General features: G+C 26.8%; 1 protein-coding gene across 1 annotated transcript in view; it reads left to right on the forward strand.

Annotated features, from left to right (window-relative positions):
• Positions 1 to 1,072, forward strand: part of LOC135922138 (diphthine methyltransferase-like) — a 36,405-nt gene extending 35,333 nt beyond the window's left edge. The window contains exon 7 of the mRNA XM_065456554.1: positions 864 to 1,072. Within this exon, the coding sequence (XP_065312626.1) occupies positions 864 to 1,018 (155 nt within the window). The 3' untranslated portion in view covers positions 1,019 to 1,072. The remainder of the gene's footprint in view (positions 1 to 863) is intronic.
• Positions 1,073 to 13,552: the final 12,480 nt, after the last annotated feature.

Consider the following 13,552-nt stretch of genomic DNA (forward strand, 5'->3'; position numbering starts at 1 on the left):
TAATTAATAGGACTAACATTTAAAATGAATTCTATTTAATCATCCTTTTTTTTCATACTAATAAATTTTTAATAAATTGCAGCTGTATTAGATACGCGCCGAATTGACGCTGCGCCGAATTGATGTGATACCGGCTTAAATAGGATTTTAGCCGTTTTTAAAAATCGGATAAATCGAGGCTTCTAATAACACTTCTATCTCTGAATATATGTTCACCAGGAAGATAGTGCTGAATCATATATATGAATTATTATCACTATTTCGATTTATTTTAGATAACTAGATTATATTTAACAAAATCTGGAGTCTGAGATTGTGGGTCGTATCTCAGATGCCTAATCGATAATAGTGACAAATTTATATTTTGCGAAATCGAATTGTTATGGATTTTCGCTATCATAAATTCTTGGATTATCTAAAAATACATTTGAAAACAAAATCTTTAAAAAAAATTCATGTAAATGTTGATTGAAAATTTGACCAAGGTTCACGATGATTTTGGTGCAAATAAGAATATAAATAATAAAATAAGAAGGTAAGATCAAAACAATGTGGAAAATGCAAGATAAAACGTGATATTACATGTCCAAATGTATGGAATGGAACAAACCTGATGGAGTTAATATTTTATCATTATTTTATTAAATATCGTTTTTTATTTTTAATTTAATAATATTATATTAATAAAACTTCAAATAAGGTGTAAAAAAATTTTTAAATTGTATTATAGAAACCTTTAAATTAACGCTTTTGGCTGTTTTAGGTAGGACAAAAATTTGGTGCTTATAATGTTAATTTTGATATGTCTCGTAATTAAGATCAAGTTTTTGCTCTTTTAATTGATTTTAAATTATTCAAAACAGATTTAAAAATTTTAGCTCATTACGATAAACACAAATCACTGACATACGGAGTCGATTGGCTTAGATGGGAGGAATCCAAAGAAAACGATTCATTTATAATGGCAACATCATCTTTTTACGAGAATGATTTCCATTTATTGCGCGTCACATTGTGAATTATTTTATTATACCTCTTATAAAAACGATAAATATATTTATAAATAATTTTAATAAACTAGGAGATAAATAGTTTCTAGATATTTTTATAATCAAATTGTTTCCATTGTTAATATTTTTTCCCGGTAAATTTGTTAAAGTTATCGCTATCATTCATTATTAATGGTTGGGGTAAATGTTCATCAAGATTAGATCGATATTCAAGCGGGTTGTAGAATTCTTTTCGGGGCAACTTTTAAATAATATTTAATTTTTTAACTTAAAATTAATTTAAACATAACTAAAAAGGAGACCACAAACACAATAATTAAAATCTATTTATTCTTGTTACAGCTAGAAAAGAAATTAAGCGGTTTGACTTGGCCTCCCATTATTCAATTATATTTTTCTTATTTATATTACTTTGTTACAAATATCTTCGATATGATTGTAGTACTCGTGAAACGATTCATCTTCAAACATATCGTAAAGTAGCATGTCATCTCCTATTTTTGGCATATATATCTCCTCGCTGAGAGCTTGTTTCATCAGTAAAGTGTTATTATATGATGGTAAGACAATGAAGAATAGTTTTAGACCGTGTTTCCTTGTAAATATTATCATTAATTATTAATAAATTTTCTTTTTTAAATATGAAATTTGTCGGCTAAAAAAATTATTAAAAAATTTACAATAGATCTTGTCCTTTACATTGCCTATTAGAGTCACATTCATATTCTACCACCATAGCATTGTTCTAAAATTAAATTTAAAACATTACCATTTTTAAAATCACTTTTCTCCTCAGATATTGGCATAGAGCTGCAAATGCTTTTCTATTGTTTTCTAACTCATTCCAATCTAATTTCCAGTTGTAAGTTGGAAAGATTGTAAACGACTTTTGGTGAAATAGTTTAAAACATAAGTATAATGAAAATAATTTACATCCCCGAATATCACAGATTCACACAATCCTCCCTGATTAATTAAAGCCACCATTTTAAACATTTGTATATCATTTTCGGGGCAAATCGATTTTGCATTCTTTATGTTGGGCATGTTAAATTTCATATTGGATGATCTAGCATATAGTTTTTTGGATAATGGCTTTTGGTCAAGTAATTTATTCTGGTAATTATTTATTAAAGTTAAATTATTCATGAATTACTCTTGAATTTGGTTTACATAATTTTTATGTTGATTAGACATAAGTCCCTTAGTTCGTTCTTTTAAGGTTTATAGAGTGACACTATTTTATTACTAATCCACTCACTTAACTAACATATATTTTTTTGTCTTTTGTGATATAAAATTATAGTTTAATTTTATTGGAAAATGCACATTATATTTGTGATCTATAAACGTTAAGTGCTTTCTCTGCAAATTGAACTTATGAATAAAATTTAAGAAAACGTAAGGATAAAATAAAAATGTTTTATTTTCTGGAATAATGTATATGGGAAGAATTTCCCTTGCTCCATCATATTTGATTTAAATTAAATTATTCAACCTGCTAAATAAGAATAGCATCCATAGTCTCATGTTGCATTAAAATTATTTTATAAAGAAACTGGTATTCCATATATTTGATTTAACAAACCATTCAAAGATAGAGGAATAATCAAATTAAGAACGAATTATAATTATTTAGAGGCATCCATCAAAAAACAATATCCTTCGGTAAAACTAGGGGTGTACCGATACCACTTTTTGGAGGCCGATCCGATCCGATATTTCAGATATTAAATTGATATCGGCCGATAACCGATCCGATATCATATCTAATTTTGTATTCCGCAAAGATACCGGTTTTAATTTTTAATATACTTTTTATTAGTACAACATCTATAATTTTACTATACCATAACATATGTCATTTAAATATATTATAATGGTCAGTTATAGTTTATATTCAATTCAATTGCTATTATTTATATAAGAAGTAATAACATTAATCTATTTACATAATTAGTAATAAAAAAATATATTATGAAATTTGAAATTATTATTTAAAATTAATATATCGAAGATTTCTTTTTATATCAGAGATATGTCGGCGGTGATGGGGACTGTTAATATCACTAGCATCACTAAAAACAGATACTGAAGAGATTAATGAACACTTTTTTAAACAGAATGCGAAAAAAAATAACTATATTGCAGAATGTTTATTAACTAATTATTTCTATTTAAAAAATTAAACATAAAAATGTATTTCGATTTTATTTATAAAAATAAATGGTTTTTTAGATATAACTTTTTTTAAATTTTGTTAAAAGCGCCATTTTATATCGGATCGGAAAATTTTATAATATTTGCCGATAACCGATATTTTAAAATGAGCGAAATATCGATCCGATATAAAATATCGGTACATCCCTAGTTAAAACCTAAAAAAAGGAAAGAAATAGAAAAACAAAAGTAATTACAAGTCATAATTTTACAGTGGAACAAGTTGCATTAGTTAACAAAAAAGTATGTTTACAAATTCCGGAGGCCGCCATCCCCACGGGTAAGTTGTAAAGGTTGATCAATTCAAATTTTGGCAAAAATTTTTAAATATATTTGTAAGAAACAAATGCAAATAATTGGCCCCAATTAGTGTTGTTAAAAGGCTCGTTTTGAGCCGATTTTTAAAAACGGCGAACTCAATAATTTAGCCAGAAAAGTATTGCCCGAGATTTCGCTAATTTATGTCTAGACCTTTGTGCCATCTATGAGCAAAATCTTCATGCTTGCGTAATATTATTCTGGATAAAATATTGAGTTAGCCGTTTAAAAATCGACTCAAATTGAGCCATTTAACAATACTAGCCTCAATCTGGGGTCGGGCAGTAATGAAACATATTTCATTAGTAAAAGTTACATTGTGAATTACATTTTTAGAATGCCGTAAATTTTTTTAAATAGTTAAAAATTAAAATATATTTTGTAACAAATATCAAAATAAATTAAATGATTTAATCACGGGTACGCGTGCTGGATCGTATAGTTTAAATTATCAATTATTCTATTTAACTATTGTAATCATTTACAAAATACAGCAAATTAGTAAGAAGTACCAATTGAAAAAACTCGGCCCTGTCGTAAATTTATTGTGGGGTCGATCCGGAAATTTAGGACATCTGTAGGTTTCCAATTAAAATATTAAAGTGAATAATTGGTAATTATTTCGATTACTTTTTTCCCAATCTGTAAACCAAATGTATTGAATACGTAAATCATATAAGAACAACCTCAATGAAGTAAATAAGAGTAATTTAAATATGAAATCGCTAAGTCCCCCGATATTTCAATAATAGTAGAATATTTTTCTTATCAAAAAACTGCTTTGCAGTCAACATCTTAAGCAAAAAAAATTAAATTGTTTGTAAGCGATCCTTCCTTTTATATTGTATCTATAAATTAAGGAAACATCTTTATTTTAATTTCCATATCCGCTCAATTTATTTTATTTTGCAGGTTTAATTAATTAACCGAGCAATAAAATCGAGACATTTTTAAGCGAACCAGAAGAATTTCTTCTCTGACAGAAAAGGGAGATAGAAACTCTCAAATACAATTATGATTCCATCTTGGAAACTCAGTTTAAAAATAGTTGACCCTTATATTTTATTTGTTTATAAATATATTTTATATTATTCTAATTTCTCTTAAATTAAATTTATTTATTTAAGTAGTCTACAATAGGAATTATTAGTGCTGTAGTCCTAAAATTTGCGGCGAGTGCATAATATTACTCTAAATAAAATAGTAGGCTGGCATGGCTGAATTTTTGAAATGCATGTACATGGCCTCAGTTATTCCAAACTGACTTAACAGTATGTAGACTGCTAGACACCCATCGTACATCAAGTACCCTACCAATCTTCTGAAACTGAATGTCAATTCAGACGCTATTTGATTTAATGCCTTTTGATTTTTGTTAAACTTGCTATATAAACTATATTTTATTTCAATAAAGGCAAAGGGGTGGCATGTCATCGCGTCGCTTATTTTACAAACATATTTAACGCCTATATCACTTTTTATTGTATTGGAAATCATTTTTATACAATACCAGGGTAGGATCGTCGTATATAGTTTTTAATAATCAATTAAAATAGGGAAGGGTTAGTTTTTGAATTAAAAATGTACATTTACATTATTATACTACCATTTTGTTTATAAAATATTTTATAATGTTTATTTCATAGTAAAAGATATCAATATGATAAGATACCATTATAAAAAATATTTGGATATTTTGGAAGGAGATCGCCGTGCCTCCTACATTTTTTGAAAATTTCTAGCGGCGACATGTTAAATTTTTTTGTAAAATCGGCGGGCACCATTTAAAAAGTTTTATTTTACAATTTACAAAGCATTGAAGTTGCGTAACTTAACGCATGTATTTTGATTTAATATATAATTTAGCCATAGTACTTTTATCTATTTTTTGAATATTAAAAATATAGCCAAATACATTGGTTATAGAATTTCTTGTTTGTCCACCCTTTATGTGAACCTTACGAAGAAAACAGAATATTATTTACAATTATGTACATATATTTCATTGTGTAAAGTATTTTCCAATTTTAGCATGTTATTATGATAATCACATTTCAAAATTAAGCCTGCTTGATCTAATGAAATTAAAATATATCGGGTAATATTATAACATATTTACCTTCTTTCAGGAGTCTTATATATACATATTCTTTTTCACTTCCCAAAAAGTTATGCAACCATTGTTTGAAATGATTTCTTAAACATACGGAATCTAATATTTATATAAAATATTTATGATTTAATTATAATATAATCGTATAAAATAAGATTGAGGGGAAAGTAGCGTTACTTTCTCGTTAGTTTTAGATATCGTTGCTTGATTATAATAGGATCCTATCATTCAGGTAAATTTTTCGGGAGAGTGATTTAAAGAAAACACCATGCTCTTTGGCGAAAACTAAGAAATTTAGACAAATTATTTTTTTATTATTTTAGATATATCTAAACTATAACATCCAATTTTTAGAAATTTATTTTTATACTATTACTTTTTTTGAAAACTGCCTAAGTATAATTTAATCACATATAAACAAAATATATTTTAAAATATAAAAACAACATTTATATTCTTTATTTTATCAGCCCTATGTGTGAATCTGAATATTAAATTTGATATTATTTAAAATTCATAATTAAATTTAAAAAGTTGGTTAAGGCCAATAAGTTACAAAACTAACTTTTTCTAGTCTTAACTATTGTACCTTAAATTTTCTAAATTTTTAAAAATGGCAATTTTAAATTTTTTAAAAATTAATTCTTTTTTTGTTATCACATGATAAAATTAATGATTATGATTGGTTTAACAAAATGGGCCATATAAGAATTAAAACATTAGGCCACTTTATTATTATACAGAAAAAACATATTTAATTAATTTTGGGGGTTTTTTAAACGTAAAGAATGGAGCGAACTTCTAAGAATATTTTCGGCCATAACTCATTTTCTACCATAAATGGACATACCTTATAATAATAAAGCGATACTATAAACGTAATTAAAACCAAATCAAACAAATATATTTTCCCCAAATGTATTTGATATCGATTTCATAACAACATCGATGCATTATAGTTTTTTATTAGGGAGATATTCCTATCAGTAAAAATACTTAACCCTACTGAAGAAGTGTTCTACCGGCTAGAAGGAATTGTAGTAATGTATATTACAACAGATATTTAAAAAAATATTTAATATCATGAAATCTTCAGTCTTTATGCGAAAAAAGTTGAATGTTTGTTTTTCTGAAATTTAATCATCTTAACAATCGACATCAAAATATAAATAATTTTTCTTTTTTTTTAAATGAGAAATCTGAAAGTTCTAGCACTCAGCTCTTTATTCTCTGTATTATTTGGGTGTTGGATCAAGGTCATTTAATTATTTATAAAGTATAAAAATTTATAATATCTTAAATTGTGTTCACCAATTAAAATATAAAACACTTGATAAAAATTTAAAAATAAAAGCAATGAAATTATAATTTACAAAGAAGCACACTTAGGCGCGTAAGCAGCGGGGAGGGGGGGGGGCAGGGGGCAAATCCCCCCCTTTGAAGGCCAAAAAATGCAAATGCCAGATATATTTTTCAAAAATTATATTGTTTATATTAATTATATTTGTTAGTATTTATTCCTATCTCATATTAAATATTTAATTACATTTATTTATCACATTTATCTACTAAGTTATTTTATCAATTAATTTCGAATTCAAGTTTTCCGACGTTATATTTACTTATTATTTTCAAAAGTTTAATGGCGTAATATTTATCTACCAATTTCAAATTTCTAGTTAAATAATAATTATTTCTGAAACTCATTGTCCAACAGGGAGAAAGAAATTGCAAGCTTGTCCAACGAGATAAAGTCTTCGCTATCAAGCAGTAACAATTTTTATGGAGTTAGAAGAGCTGATTATTTGCTATTACTGAAATATCACAATGGCCTGAAAGAAATATTTCCTCAGAAGCAAGAAAATTATTGGATTCAATGCTTATTCCAGATTTTTTTCCTCGTCAGTGTATTATTTAATTATACAACTATGTAATACTTTTCAAAAACATGACAGGGCTAATGTTGATGAAGAATTTCATATTTTATATGTTATTGTTGAGTCAAAAGTAGAGCTATACGTGTTTAATATTTGTCTCCCTCGACCTGTAGCAAGGCAAGCTCATCGTTAAAACATTATTATAGGATCAGTAGAAAAGTATTATAAAACAAATTCCCCCTCTCTTAGATACATTTATAACCCAAATAAATGAATGGTTTTTAATTCATCATGCAGCACTTACCAATCTGCAGATATTACTTCCACAAAAGCCTTACCAACCTTTTTCAGATGGTGATAGGAAAAAAATTATTTGTTAGATTTTTATCACGAAGATGTTAAAGTATCATATGATGCCTTATTAGCTGAATAACTATGTTTATAAAATTAACTATGGTTGATATAGTCCTAAAAAATGCATGCTTTGCATTTCAAACACATTTTAGATTATATTCTCAATGTATTAAAAGGGTTTATATATATATTAGCAACTCTTCCCATTAGTAAACTAATGAGAGAACATTCTCTTTTTTAAGGCAGAGCACGGCTCGGATTTTTTTAAAAATTTTTTACGGCCCGGTTCTGGTTTTTTTAAAAAAAATTTCAGGCCCGCCCTGGCTTTTTTTAAAATAAAATTTTCAGGCCCGGCCCGGATTTTTTTTAAATAAATTATATTTCTTTTTGATTTTTATAGCTAATAATAACGATTTCAAATATAGGCTGTTTTAAAATATACAACCCGGCGCCCATGTGTTTTTTTAAAAAGAATTTCGAGCCCGGCCCGGGTATATTTAAAAAATTAAAATACGGTCCTGCCCCCGGTTTCTGAAAAACATACCAAGAAGTACAACTTCTGAAAGTAGATTGAAAGGTTTGGATCTTTTGAATATTCATGGGCATTTGACGACAAGCAAGGATAAGATAATTGAAAAATTAGCTCAATCCCACCTGAGATTGGATTTTACATGTAAATAAATAACATACAAAATATAATTATTCCTAAGTAACTTTTTGTGTATTAATTTATATTTCCAACATTTAAATTTATATATATATAAATTTTAAAGGCTCAAAAAATTCAAATTTCTGTTTTGGGTCATTTAAGTGATTCATATTGTGGTTATATTCACCTAATATTTTATAAATCACATTTATTATAGTTTTTTATATCGCCAGTTATATCTGTTTAATATTTTTTAATTCACATTTATTTTATAGTTTTTTATATGACGGTTTATACATATATTTTTTTATAATTCACATTAATTTAAAATTGTGTATTAGAAATAGTTATTAGCTCTAATAAATTTATGCTTGATTTTTTTAAAAAACAATATTTCTTAAAAAAATTTATTATCCCCCCCCCCCCCCAGCCCCAGACCAAATTCCTGCGTACGCCCCTCGAAAGATATTAACAATTTTATATCTATTTAAATAATATTTAATGATTTTTACTGTATGTATCTATTATAATAATTTAATAAGCCTAACAACAATCTAAAATAAATTATTAACAGGCTACTTATATTATGACATAAAATAATAAATATTATAATCAAATTCCTATTTAAATTAGAACTTAAAAATTTTAAAACCGATATACTTTTTGGACTAGTGTTGTTAAAAAGCTCGAGTTGGGTAGATTTTTCAAAAAGACCCGATTAAGATTTTAGTTAAAATAAAATTATGTAAGCATTGAGATTTGGCAAATCGATATCCAAGCATTGCTAGCTATGTGCAAAATCTTTAGGTTTACATAAGGTTATTTTGGTTATAATCTTAATCGGGCTGTTTTTTAAAATCGACCTGAATCGGGCTTTTTAACAACACTCTTTTGTACACATTTTATATTTGGTAGTACAGAATTAGTTCAAATATAAAATGTAATGTAAAGTATTTATTATATTCGGGCCATGGTAATAATTCAGAATCAGATTACGATGATGAAATAACAAAACCATGCTTATGATAATCTATAAAATATAAATAATATTCAAATGAATAAACTTATAGAATGGCGGGGTAAAAAAAATTCAAATGAGATAAAGGAAACCGCTGATTAAAAAATAACCCCTTTTTCTTAAAAAATTTGGATTAATATTTTTTATTTTCAAATGAATAATATAAGAAGATTTTCTAAAATTGAACTAACATAAAAACAACGCGTTCGTTAAAAAAAGGAACGCGTTCCCATTCAAAATGCGTCAAAAAAAAGGAACGCCTATAATCATTTATTTCAAAAAAACCAGGGATTCGAACAGAACCCTTAAAAAAACCCTGATTTTTGAAAAAAATCTGAACCCGAGAAGCTGAACCTCTTTTATAAAATTTTCAAAACCCCGAACCGAATCCGGGAATATGGAATTTTTCTGAACCAGGGTTCAACCGGATTCAGTGTTGTAATAATTTAAAAATAATATATATATTATAAATGTCAATCATTTATAGTTTTTTAAAAAAAGATATTGTTTTAAAAATGTAATAACAATTTAACTTTTTAGAAATAAATTTAATTACGTTTTAATATTTTTATAATAATTTTTAAATATTTGGTTTGTAATTTGTATATAAATATTGAAATAAAAGAAATAAATTGGATAATAATCTGTGTCAATGTTTAAAATTTTAGAATATATTAAATTAAGTAGACTTTTAAATAAATGGTGCTTGTTAAACCAGGATTTTCCGTACCTGGATAAGTGCGGTTATTATAAAGGGAAAAGAAGATATTTTTGAATTCATTCTGTGACAAGTTCACATATCATAAGAAAATATTAGGAAAGGGTTCCTAATTAATACAATTGTTGAAGATAATTAATTTTTAAATTAATGAAAATTTTTGATTTTTGGATTTGTTGCAAGTAATTTAATGAAAATATGGCTTATTCTTTCATTAGTTCGCATAGGAGGCCTAATTTTAATAAAATGCCAAGTTCTAAGAATAATGTTTATGAAATTTTTAATATGCAATTTAATAAATTGGATATGACCAATAGTATAGTTACAGCTTTCATTTTTTTCATATTATATGTAGCATTAATTGTTGTTCAACAATTAATTAATAAAATTAAGAAGAAATTTCTGAATAAGATGAATAAGTTAAATGATCCAAATTTTGTGGATGTAATTTCTATGGCATCTGTTAAGTCTTCAAATTTTTCTGAAAATATAAAAAATATTTGAAATTAATTTTACTTGAGCTTAAAAATTCAAGTAGTAAGAAAATAACATAGTTAAGGGTTTAGATATGGGTGTTGTATCTAATATTTCAGAAAGTGCACGTATATCGAAAGATATAAATGATAATTTAAATTCGCTTGTAGGTGAAATTAGAAAGCAAATATTGAGATGGTGATTGATAAACCTGTGGAGGTTATAAAAAGTAATAATGTTATTAATAATTAAGCGAAGTGAAAGCGAATATTTAATTCTACGTGAATCAGTCAAATTAAAGAAATTTTAAAGAATCTTTCTAGAGACATATATACACTTAAAAATAATAATTTTAGTGAAATTGTAATATTTGTGGCCGAAAGGGTCATACTGAAAAAAATTATTTTTCGCATGATCGGAAAATTAATGAAAATGTTAATGCAAAAATAAGTGATAAAAATGATATGATTTGTCATAGATGTGGCTTCTTAGGTCTTATAAAAAGAAATTGCATGGTGAAAGAAATAAATTTTAAAAATGGTTTTCCGCAAAGACCACCAGTATTGATAAACCCAGTAGTTCGTTACATAAAAAATTTTATTATTTCAAATCTAAGTGAAATAGATATGTATAATATGGATAGTACTCCAATTTTAGATGTGAAGAAATGAGTGATATTGCTATGAATTGTGCTAAATCTATGAGTGGATTATGACTATATGATTTGCGAGAAAAGCATATAAAAATTGAGAAACCATATATTTATAATAAATTTTTAGTACGTATATTGTTGTTAAAAATTCTGTGGATACATAAAATAAAATAGACATTTGTCATGGGATTGATAGTTGTAAATCGAATTTTAATCGAATATAAAGAGTTGCAGTGTTGGAAATTTTTAATGTCATTCCGATGACATAAAATTTTTTTAATTGAATAATAATCTGAATAAAAAGGATTATTAAGAAAGGTAGGAAAAATCCATGGGTAATTTATAATAAAAAAAATTATTGATATTAAGAGGATATTAAATTCAGGGACGAATTTGGGCATAATTATTAATATATTGAAAGTGAAAATTATGTAATAAACATAATTCAGCAGATTAAAATGGATAAAATTCTAATGACTGAAAGAGAGGATGGACAATGTTCATGCCTCGTGTTAATGCGAAAATTGATAGACAAAATATTGAAATGTTATTTGATACCTGGGCAAGATTTCAATAATTACTAAGGAAAATTATTATAAATATTGACCTGAGGGTGCACTTGAAAAAGAATCTATGTGTGTCAGACAATTTGATGGGTCTTAAATTGTGGTTTTGGGTAAAACAAGATTGGGAGTGATTCTCAATAATAGGACATTTTTTTCTTGATTTATGAGTAGTAGAAAAAAAATGTTGAAACTATTATGGGTTGGGATTGGATTACCATTATTGGAATATTTTTACAATAAATAGTGATTTGACAGTAAATAATGCCGAACGTATTGTGGATAATAGAAAGGCCAGATTTAATAAGAGTGGAAGTGAATCCCCTCATTAATTCTGATATTTTTGAAAATTCATCAATTGTGGAGTCGGATAGTTTTAAAAATAACATTGAAATTAATGAAAATCAGATTACTGATTTTGAATTTAATAAACGAAATAAAATGTGTGACAATATATCCATTTTAATGGAGAAATATGGTATAATTTTTGAAGACACTATGGGATGTTTTAATGATTATCAGGTTTTCACTTTTTTTAGCATGTCGACGAGTTCCTATTGAGTGGAAAAAGGAGATCGAAGACGAATTAGACCTTTGGGTCAAAGATCCGGTGGAATATAGTGAATGGGCCACACCATTGGTTCCTGAAAAAATCAAATGGAAAATTGAGTTTACGTTTGATTTTTGTGTAACTTTAAACGGGTGGGTTGTTGAAGTTAAATATCAATTGCCCAAAATGGAAGAAATTTTGACCAATTTAAAAGGTGCAAAAAGTTTTTCCAAAGTTGATTTTTCTTCAGCTACAGTTACCTTTGGAGGAGGAAATTCGTAAATTGTTAACGATAACGAAGGATTATTGCCTTTTGTAGGTTACCTTTTGGGTAAAGTGTGTCAGCACCTATTTTTCAACGTACTATGGCATCTGTTTTCCAGGAGTTGGAAGGTGTATTTTATTATATGGATGATGTGTTGATAACTGGGGTGACACCAGAGCAACATAATCAACGTCTTGAAGAAGTCTTCAAGAGAATTCGTTTGATGGCTAGTAAAGAAAAAATTGTTCTTGGTGTAACCGAAATTATTTAATTGGGTCATCAAATTAATGGGATTGAAATGAAACTTCTTAACAAAAATTTAAAAAATATCTTAAACATGAATCAGCCAAGTAGTAAAGCTGAAGTCCTTTTTTGGCATGGTAAATTATTATCATAGTGTTGTGGAGAATTTTGCAAAAATGGTATCTCCATTTTATGATTTATTAAAGAAAGGTGTGTTCATTTTGAGTGGAAATTAGAACAACAAATTGCTTTTGAAATTTTGAAGAAAAAAATTGGCGAAGAACCGATATTAGGGTATTTTAATAACGATTTAGAAATAATCTTAGCCGTAGATGCATCTAATAAAGGTGTCGGAGGCGCGTTATTACATTTAATTGATGGTTTAGGGAAACCAATTATTTTTTTCAAGAATTTTTCATGAAGTTGAAACTCGGTATTTTGTTATTAAACAGGAGGCATTACCGGTGTATTTTGGATTAACCAAATGTCGTGAATATTTAATTGGTAATATTTTGATTTATACTGATC

This window comes from Gordionus sp. m RMFG-2023, chromosome 1, assembly GCF_954871325.1.
Source record: "Gordionus sp. m RMFG-2023 chromosome 1, tfGorSpeb1-WG-v2, whole genome shotgun sequence".
NCBI classification, from domain to species: domain Eukaryota; kingdom Metazoa; phylum Nematomorpha; class Gordioida; order Chordodea; family Parachordodidae; genus Gordionus; species Gordionus sp. m RMFG-2023.